This window comes from Abrus precatorius, unplaced genomic scaffold (genome assembly GCF_003935025.1).
Source record: "Abrus precatorius isolate BTA unplaced genomic scaffold, Abrus_2018 Scaffold7, whole genome shotgun sequence".
Lineage (NCBI taxonomy): Eukaryota > Viridiplantae > Streptophyta > Magnoliopsida > Fabales > Fabaceae > Abrus > Abrus precatorius.
The window spans coordinates 37,308,238-37,317,812 of NW_020874417.1; the positions used below are offsets into that span (position 1 = coordinate 37,308,238).

General features: G+C 35.7%; 1 protein-coding gene across 8 annotated transcripts; it reads right to left on the reverse strand.

The window, feature by feature from the left end:
- Nucleotides 1-23: 23 nt before the first annotated feature.
- LOC113873657 (clathrin interactor EPSIN 2) lies at nucleotides 24-8,736 on the reverse strand. Of its 8 annotated transcripts, none has more exons than XM_027511875.1 (15): nucleotides 7,766-8,166; nucleotides 7,290-7,398; nucleotides 6,820-6,898; nucleotides 6,632-6,683; nucleotides 6,337-6,416; nucleotides 6,188-6,266; nucleotides 5,823-5,906; nucleotides 5,547-5,692; nucleotides 4,925-5,269; nucleotides 3,717-3,758; nucleotides 3,534-3,620; nucleotides 3,044-3,213; nucleotides 2,382-2,560; nucleotides 993-1,944; nucleotides 70-899 (listed from the first exon to the last, which is right to left on the reverse strand). In XM_027511875.1, the coding sequence occupies exons 3-15, from the start codon at nucleotides 6,852-6,854 to the stop codon at nucleotides 502-504; spliced, it is 2,649 nt and encodes an 882-aa protein (XP_027367676.1). In that variant the 5' UTR covers nucleotides 6,855-6,898; nucleotides 7,290-7,398; nucleotides 7,766-8,166; the 3' UTR covers nucleotides 70-501. The 8 variants fall into 8 exon arrangements, with proteins under 8 accessions (XP_027367680.1, XP_027367673.1, XP_027367679.1 ...); XM_027511880.1 differs by having other exon boundaries at nucleotides 5,579-5,692; nucleotides 7,766-8,055; XM_027511872.1 differs by lacking the exon at nucleotides 7,290-7,398 and having other exon boundaries at nucleotides 26-899.
- Nucleotides 8,737-9,575: the final 839 nt, after the last annotated feature.

Below are 9,575 nucleotides of genomic sequence, written 5' to 3' on the forward strand. Positions count from 1 at the left end.
GTTCAATCCCACAAGAAAATTTCATCAAATAAAGCAATATATTGGGTAGATGTTGAGCAGACAATATCAACACGAACAACATGTCGTGCTTAATAATAGACAGCATCCCATCAAAATCATTACACATGTAAACATCGATGTAAAAAAGGTACAAAAAAGAATATATTAATATCACACCACTGGTTGGTGTTGGGGACTAAAAGCAATAACCCAAGGTTATTTGATCTGGTCACTGGTACACAATTATGATTTCACAAAGTACGTATGAAAATGTGACCCAAAAAGGAATGGAAAGCATAATACATTAAACAAGAATAAGCATACATCACACTGGATTACTTTACAGACAATTACATATATTGCTAGAAATACAAATGCAAGATGTAGCACTAATATTGGCTCGTAACAAAACAATGGAGTAATAATACTTTACCTTTCTATCTAGGTATATAATGCTCAAATCTCATACTAACATTGCTATCTATGAATAATGCTCAAATCTCATCGGTAGCCACCATAAGGCTGTTGAGGATAACCACCTGTTCCCATCATGGAATTACCTGGTACGTTGGACACAGGAGGCAGTCCGGTGGGTGGTTGCATCTGCCCCATCCTCATGCCCATGTCCATACTTATACCTATACCCATACCAATACTCGTGTTCATCCCCATAGGTACATTCATACTTCCATGGCCTCTCATATCCATACCCATAATTGGATTTGATGGAGTTCTGAGAGCACCGGCGCCAGCCCGGCCTATGCCTGAACCAGATCCCATAGCTTTACCCATGGTTACGGTTGACATTGCCATTGTAGTGGTTGGCTTCTCCATCCTCTTCTCCTTCCTATTAATTGCATCAAAGTCAATTCCAATATCTGCTAAAGGATTTATTTTAGCTGCAAATCAAAAACATAAAAAGTCAACAGTTCATCCACATAAGGTCAGCCATTAAAAACATTTTCAGACGAAGGTATAAGCACAGCACTCACGTCCAGATATATTCAAATTAACCAATCCCCTGCTTAGTGTATCTGCCCAAACTGTCGATTTTGTCTCGAACTTATCCTTGGAAGGTTGAGGAGCATGTGAAACATTAGGAACATTTACACCAAGTGATTGATGGGTAAAGGGAACTGCATTTCCCTGTGGTGCAATGAAGTTACCACTATTAAAATGCGATGCTTGATCAGTTGGAGATTCAGAAACCAAATAGTTTGCACTCTGTGACAGCTGCCCTGCTGATTGAGGAATAGGTGGCATAGATCCTTGTTCATAGGTCCTGTTCACAGTTCCATTATGTCCACTCTGAGATTGAGGAAATATGCTTGAAGCTCCCGGAGTCAGAGAACCAGGCTGGGAAGGAAATCCACCATATGTATGACCACCTGATTGTGCAGATAGATCAGCATGTGGTGGAAAGGGTTGATGTGCATGTTGACTGGTGGGAACTGATAATGGGGGTTGTACCAGTTGGCCACCAGGCACTGAAAAGGCTTGTGCTGCAGGTTGATGGGTTGCAGCTGAGAAACCTTGCTGCATAAGTTGGCCAGGTTGTACCATAAAAGGTTGTGAAGCCATTTGTCCAGATGAAGCTGAAAAGGAGGATGAGGATTGAGCATCAGGAGGAGGTGAAAAGTTTTGCTGTGAAGCTGTCCCAGGTAATGGTGCGAGGGGAAGAATGTCTGCGAGAATATCAGTTTCCTGTGATGAAGTGGACAAATCTTGTGGCAAAAACTGAGAGTTTGATGATAAAGGCTTAGTGTCAGCAGCACCAGACGTAGTGTATGGTACAACAGAAAATGAGTCTCCAAACCCAAAATTAGATACTGATTCTGTATGAGTACCACTTGATTGGGATGGTGCCAGATTCTGTTGGGTCTGGGGTTGAGATGGAGCAGTTTCAGCTCTAAATGGTGAATCACCAAATGGATCTTCAAACGACTGCCAGAAGTCAAACCAACAAAACCAGGAATAGCAAAAACAGATTAACCCTTGTAAAAGGGAATGAGAGGGGCTGTTTTACACACACTAAGTTGCAAAAAGCATTTATAAAGATTATTCTAAGCATAGGCACAGTAATAGATATGCCCCTCATAGAAACCCGGAACTTCCAAGTTTTCAGAATTCTACCCATTCACTGTGGTCCACAAACCTAAGTTATAGTAATTATTATGCTACATTTCTTACCAAGAACCCACCCACCTACTTGTCTACAATCAAGTACACAAAATCAGAAAGGACAGAGACAATGAAATAAAACAAAAACTAGAAGTATTCCAAGCCATACACAAATCCATTCTTAATAATACAGTGTAGAAAAGAAAAAGATTCAAATAATTTCTTATACTGAAGATATAAACAAACAGATAAATTCCTACCAGCTTAGATTTATTTGATGCAGCTGGCGGGGTAAAGGACGGTGTTGACTCAAGGTCATTGCCTTGAGAAGTTGTAGTTCCTGATGCAGAAGGCACAAGAGCCAATGCATTTGAAGAGAATGACTCAGATAGGGAGCCAAATAAATCCACTTCAACATTATTAGCAGGAGCAGGGACAGCTAATAAGAAACCAGAAGATGTCATCAATATAAAGCATAACAATTATTTCTTGCAGAAAAAGCAGAATTTAAGAGTTAATACAAGCTCTTGGAAACCATAAAAAATTACACTAAATCCCAAAACAGCCGCTGATGACAACTTTAGCAAATCTCAATTAGGATATTCAAGTGTCATGTTTCTTGCCCCACACCATATTTGAAAGATCCTAAAAAGCACTTCCATGTTTCAAGTTCCAATTGTTCCATATTATATTTCTCGATCACATCCTACTCAAAGGAATGCAATTGAAAGGTGCACTTATGAGCCTTTCAATCAAATGAAGGGACATTCACCTTTTAACTGGATCTTAAGTAAAATTCAGTTTCAAATGTCTTCAAAATTCTATACAATTGTGCACATATACAAGCACCTGTATATATATATCTATAAACTCCAACATGTGTCCAAAATTTTCAAAACAAGAAACAAGGAATGTTTCACACCTGATACAGGACCACGGGGGTCAAATTCATCAAAAGCCCCAACTTCATGGTTTCCAGATGTAACATTACTGGCAGCAGCAGTTACCTCTGTTCCAACAGAGGTTTGTGGTGGATTATCACTTACAGGAGAAGAGCCTCTTGGAGCAGATGCAGCTGAAATTTCTACATCCCTGCAATCATGTTAGAGTATAAGCCTAAAGTTTAGTTAGTTAATTAGTTGCTACAGTGTAACTGACAGTTGAATGACATTTGTCAGTGAGTTGTTCTATATGCTGCAAGTACTATATATATAGAGCTCCTATAGGACCCGTAACTTGTAATCACTTTGTTACTGTTAATAAAATCAGAATTTCTTCCCTCATTTTCTCTATCTAGATTTTCTCTCCATTTTTATTTCCTTTTCTCAATTACCAAACACTATTAAATCAAGATAATAATAGCAACAGATTCCTTTGTGAATAAGTGATATCAGTATTTATAAAATTCATACCTTTCATTGTGCAAAGGGCTTTGAGAAACAGCTTCTTCATAAGTAGGAGGAGCACCCATATTTTGTTCAGAAACTTTTTGCTCCAGCCTGCCCATTGTATTACACATGGTCAATCTAAATAATGCCAAGTGCCATTGTGCAATGAGAGAAAGAGAATATCTATATTCTCTATGAATGATTTACCTTCCTTCCAGTGAATGGTCTTCAGCTTTAGCATTACTACCTCTGAGAGACATTGCAGAAAGGACTGAGTTAGTGGAATGAAAGAGGTGCATCCCACAGCAAAAACATTGCATTAATCACCATGTTTTCATGATAAATGAGAAGGTAATTACAAATTTAGAAAAAAGAAAATGATTCACATAGTCAAGTGAACTTTATTAATTATTACTGCTATAGTGCCACTAAAAGACCCAAACCAGAATGCTTATGTCCATTGCATCAGCGACCAAATAAAGGCATGATTACAAAGATGATGCCATAACTGGACAGATATCATTCTGAAAGGTCACTTATATAATAAATCTGTTGGTCCTTTCAATAAAATCCTTAAGCTCAATGCAAAGTTGGTTATACTGCATGTCCTCTACACTATTTATATAGTAACTTATCTTCTCTATGATCCCTCAAAAAAATCATAATCGTAGAACCCTTGGAAATGAACAAGAGCACTGAATTTGTTATTTTACCAATTAATCATAAACTAAACTTTTAAATCCAATCAAACATCAATTCTAGCACCATTAAGTGCACATATATCAGCTGGCACAGGACTATTCTAGCACAATAAGTGATCTCAAATTTGAGTTTCTAGCAGTACAGCCGCTTTAAAACTTGATAGGAAGAGTTTTCCTATTGATAATGGTCTATCAGACTCAAACCAAATTAGTTGGATGCCTGATGTGGTATGACTATTAAGATACCAAAGTCATAGACCAAAAATTAAAATAATTTCTTGCAAAAATCTCTCTATTTTTCGCTAGAGTATACAACTCACTCATTCCTTAAACTTGTTTTTTGACTTGACATTGAAAATAAACATAGGAATCTTAACCAATTCATTCTGCCTTAAATTAAAAATATAGTTATAAATCTGATAGGAGTTGAATGTGTTGGGTTCTCCATGATAAAAAATTTTGAACTGAGAAGGTTAAAGATATACTTGTTTTTCTTCCCCCAAAATCAAAGCTACCCAAATCCAATTGATGATAGCCCAAAAAAATCCGTCAGCTTAATGCAATACACTAAAATATGATAACAAGAAAGCCAGAACCAAAACCAAATGAAACCCCAGAAATTTAATTTTTAAAACTAAAAACAATATCTATTTCAGATTATTAGATAAGAGAATACTTTAAAAAGCATTATCTATTTCAGATATAGGCTCATACCGAGATGAATATTGACCATCATCATCAAAACTACGATCATGATCTCTATCAGAGCTCCTGCCTCTAGAGCCATATTGATAACCATCACCACTTTGACTTCTTCCACGATTCTCATCGTCCCTGTAACTGTCTCTGCTATAGTGTTCCTCATAATCTCTACCATAACGATCTCCATCATGACTGTAGTGATCATCATCTCTGTAACCCCATTCTATTTCTCGGCCATAACCACTTCTATCTTCCTCCCTACTTTCATAACGATCATTTTCATATCTATCACCGTAAGCTCCACTAGCTGAGTATGAACCAGGCCTATACATTCCGCCTGCCGAATTGTTGCGAAACCTGGGGAATCATGTAGGACAATTATATTTCTCCTCCATATTGAGAAATCCAAACAATTACATATGTCAAATTCTACCCTGAGATGATAGATTTGTGGTAAACCCTAAAGAAATTCAAACACTTAAATGATGGATATTTCAAAACATGGGGCAAAAAAGAAAAAACATCTACCTAAACAATATCTTATTCTTTCAAAATAAGGAGGAATACAAGTTTTTATAGCAACTAGAAAATAACAAAGTTCAAAATATTAAAAAATTAATGAGAAGAGGATTACTTGTCCCTGTTGGCAGCAGCCTTTTGTCTAACCTCTATGATTTTTTCTTTATCATTCACAAGGAGAACAAGACTCTGTGATTTCCTTCTGACATTGTTTCCCTGGTCTCTTCCACTAGAATCCATGTATTGAAAATCGGACAATGTCTGTTCATGTGGCATTTACAATATTATAAAGTTGCAATATAATTTTTAGATCATTTCAATAACATTAGGAAATTGCACGACAAATAATTAACAGTATATAAATGTTTACAATCAACAAAGTGGAATTTACCGATAGCTGATGCGCATGCTCTCTAATCTCATCTATGACTCGCTCTGATCCATGAGCGACCAAGTATTCTAGTACTGTCAAACCCTGTCATTGAACATTTAACGCATAAACATAAGCATTGTTCTATTCAAGAGAGTGTAAGCAACCGTAAATGCAAAAAGCATACAAGACAGAGTTCTTAAGAGGCGGTTCATGGTTTCAAAGGATGTAAATAAGCATTAAGACAATTTTCATAAATGGTGTACCTCATGGGTCCATTGAAGTATTGAGGGGCACAAAAGAGCATTATGAAAATAGAAAAAAGAAAGAAGAGTAAAAGGTTCCAGCAATAACTGCAACAAAAACATAAAAGAGTTCTACAAAACCTTGTAGACATGCCTCCAATTCTTGCCAGTGTCATTAATCCGCTTCCAGATTACTGCCATTATCATTTGATATTCATGACTGCAAGTGAGCTAAAAAATTAGATAATTCTTATACTGTGTCAAGCATAAAATAAAGAGTTCAAGCTTACTAATTTCTGGTCGCTTGTGCAATATCTGCAAGAAGTGATCCATGAGGACCCCATGCTTCGTTGCTGGTAGCATCAAGAACCTGGAAGAGGGGAGAGAAGAGACTAATCTGATTAAAGTTTGCATGATAACTTTATAATATGTAAACTGCAGAATAGTCAACAAACTATTTCATGAGCAAGTATTTATAGAAAAGTAAATTAAGATTTCAGACTCCACACAAATCTTTACGCCATTATCTTGCTATGAGTTGTGCACTCATAGTTTTACAGTGAACGTTCAAAGAACATAATTTACCTTCTGTTCTATGCCAGGAACTTTCAATACTTTCTTATTTACTTCTCTTTTTCTGCAAGATTACAATGAAGAGAGAGTAAGGAATTTATAAAATGGGGTCGGGATTTTAAAAGGTAACAAACACCCAAAATAGAAATTACAATCATGGCATATTTTGGACCATACAATAGTAAATAGTTTAGACTTACAGTTCCCTAACAGTTTGACCAATTGCCTTCTTCATTGTAGCTCGTTTTCAGTATTAGTGCACCAAAACCACAGACTTAACTGCATTGTAGAAACAAAAACCCCTTTCAATTTTTTGTTATGCACTAGTTCAAGAAAAACCTTTCTCAGCAACAACAGTTACTTGCATTCTGAAAAGATGTCTTTCAAGAAATATTCAGTTTGTCTTGCATTAACATCACAGTTTCAAGTCATAAAGCAATCAGTTAGAGACTTGATTTATTCAACAAAGAAGAAACAAGAAGTAATACGAAAATACCAATATCTGCACAGTATATGACGAGACAATTAGACAAATGAGCATTAAATATGTATAAAGTAAAAATATAAATGTCTTTACTTCGTCGAAGCAGCATCAAAACACAATTGGAGTTGAATGTTGAATTCAATTACAAAGAAAGAACCAATATCGCAACCTTAATTTAAGTCTTACATCAGCTTTAAGATATCAATCCAAGTTCTCAAACAAACAAATGAACTGTCCGACACCAATGCTATACAGTTTCACGTCTCATAGCAATCAAAGTTTAGACAATCCAAAACTGTACAAGAAAAAAGTTGAAAGACATAAAAGAAAGGTCCAAAGTTGAATTTCAAGAGATCGTTGAAAAACTAAGAGGGACACCATAACTAAATGTCAATCCCAAGCTAATAATTTCAAGAAATGATAAAGACTAAATATTTATTAATACTGAAACAAAAGAAAAATCAAGGAGCAAATTATGCGAGAAATCAAGCATCAAAACTAAGATCAAAAGGGGTCCTAATTCAGTCCCAGAAGCAGGTTGAGAGGAAATACTAAGAATTGAGATTGAATCAGTATATTAGAGAGATGCATTAGATCCAAGAAATGAAAAAGTGAATAAATTGAAGCAAAATCAGATCTGGGTATGCGAAAAGAGACGGAACCTGATCAAACTACTCGGCAGAAGCCAGAAACTGAAGGTGGGTTTGACGGTAATACTAGAGAGAGAAAATGGAGAGAGAGAGAGAGAGAGAGGGAACGATTATAAGGAAGTGAGCAACCAGGTTGCAATTTGCAAGAGCTGTATGAGTTGTCTCAAAAATAAAATTACGAGGGAAAGAGAGAGAAACAGGGATGCAAATGATGGCTACCTCGCCAACTGATTTTTGCTGTGATTTTGTCTCTCTGCAATTTCGGAGTTAAAATGAAAGAAAAATTAAAATTCACAGTGCAACTTGCACAGAGTGAATTAAAGAATTCATACAATGTTAGCCAAAAAAAAAATATCAAGGAATAATAATCTTTTGGGGTTTAATTTTACTCTTGAAATTTTTCTGGGTATGATGCTGTTGACAGAGTATACCAACTTGTTTTTATTGTTTTTTTGTACGAGTCAATGTTCTTTTGGACGAGCTTAGTCAAAATAATTAGGTTTGATCATTGGAAACAAATTGGTTTCCAAAAGTTGACTCGGTAAAAGGAAAAGGAAAGTTGAATATTTTTCATTATCATTTGAAAGGAAACATAAATAGTTGGATACTTTTCTTTTTCCTTTTTTTTTTTTGTCGATATATTTCTTTTTCACATAGTTTTTCTATGCTCAGAAAAACATAAAAAATGAAAGTGATTTAAAAGATTGAATTGGAAACGGAATTAATTGCTCTTTTTCTATTTACAGAAGATCTCAGCCATTTAAAAATAAGTATTTTCATGATAAATTTTAAAAAGCAAGTACAATTAATTAAATAAATATAAATTCTTTTGTTATTACTGTACCTTGGGTAATTCTTTTTGAAATTGCAGAGTCCAGACCCGTGAAAATAGTTGTGTTCTGCATCAATTATGAGGCAAAGATTTTGGCATCTTATGGACATAAAGTAGCAGAGTTTAAGAGTTTTGTGGGCACTCGTTGCACAAAATTGGCTTTGGCAGGAGCCAGGAGGTATATATCGATATTATTGATCATTTTTATTGAAACATTATCACATATTTCTTTCTTTAGAATAACAAAACATGTGTCACTGTATGATGCTCCATAGTCTCTTTCAATGGTTAGCAAATTTCTGCATCGATGTCTAGCAATTGTTCTTTTTTGAAACAGTGGCAAAGGTTGTTGGGCTGCTACTAATCCACAGTTCACTAATTGGTATACTGTAATGAATAATAATGAGGAGAGACAAGGGAACCTACTTGTCGTGCATGGCGTAGGAGCAAGACATGTGGCAGATGAGCGACAAAAGCGTGAGATGAAAAAGAGCACACGCGTGAGGGTCATAAGCTCTAGGCTGTATGGGTTTGAGTACTCATGAATAGAGTATAAAATTTCTGTTAGAGAAAGAGAAAAAGCATAGAAAGTGTGATTCTGTTTTCTTTTCTATTGACTCCTTCTTTCTTCTGCATTTTCTGGACTGATTCTCCATACTTGCTGCTACATTCCTTACGTAGCTTTCTATTTATGTTGTTTCTGATTTTACCATTATAATATAATCCATATCATCCATTATTACCATACATCGTTCCTATTTGCTCATGTTTATTAATAGCTTAGTATTTTATCCATAACATTTGGTGCTTTCATTCCATTCACCATGGTTGACAACACTCGTTTGAAAGAGCTTTCTAACGACATTAAACGAATCTTGGAACTTATGGAAACTCGCAATGCCAATTATGTTGTTCATTTTTCAACACTGGAAACTGCCATTGATGAATTGCTGAAAACAAAAGCGGGTACAACACCAGATGCAAAGGTTG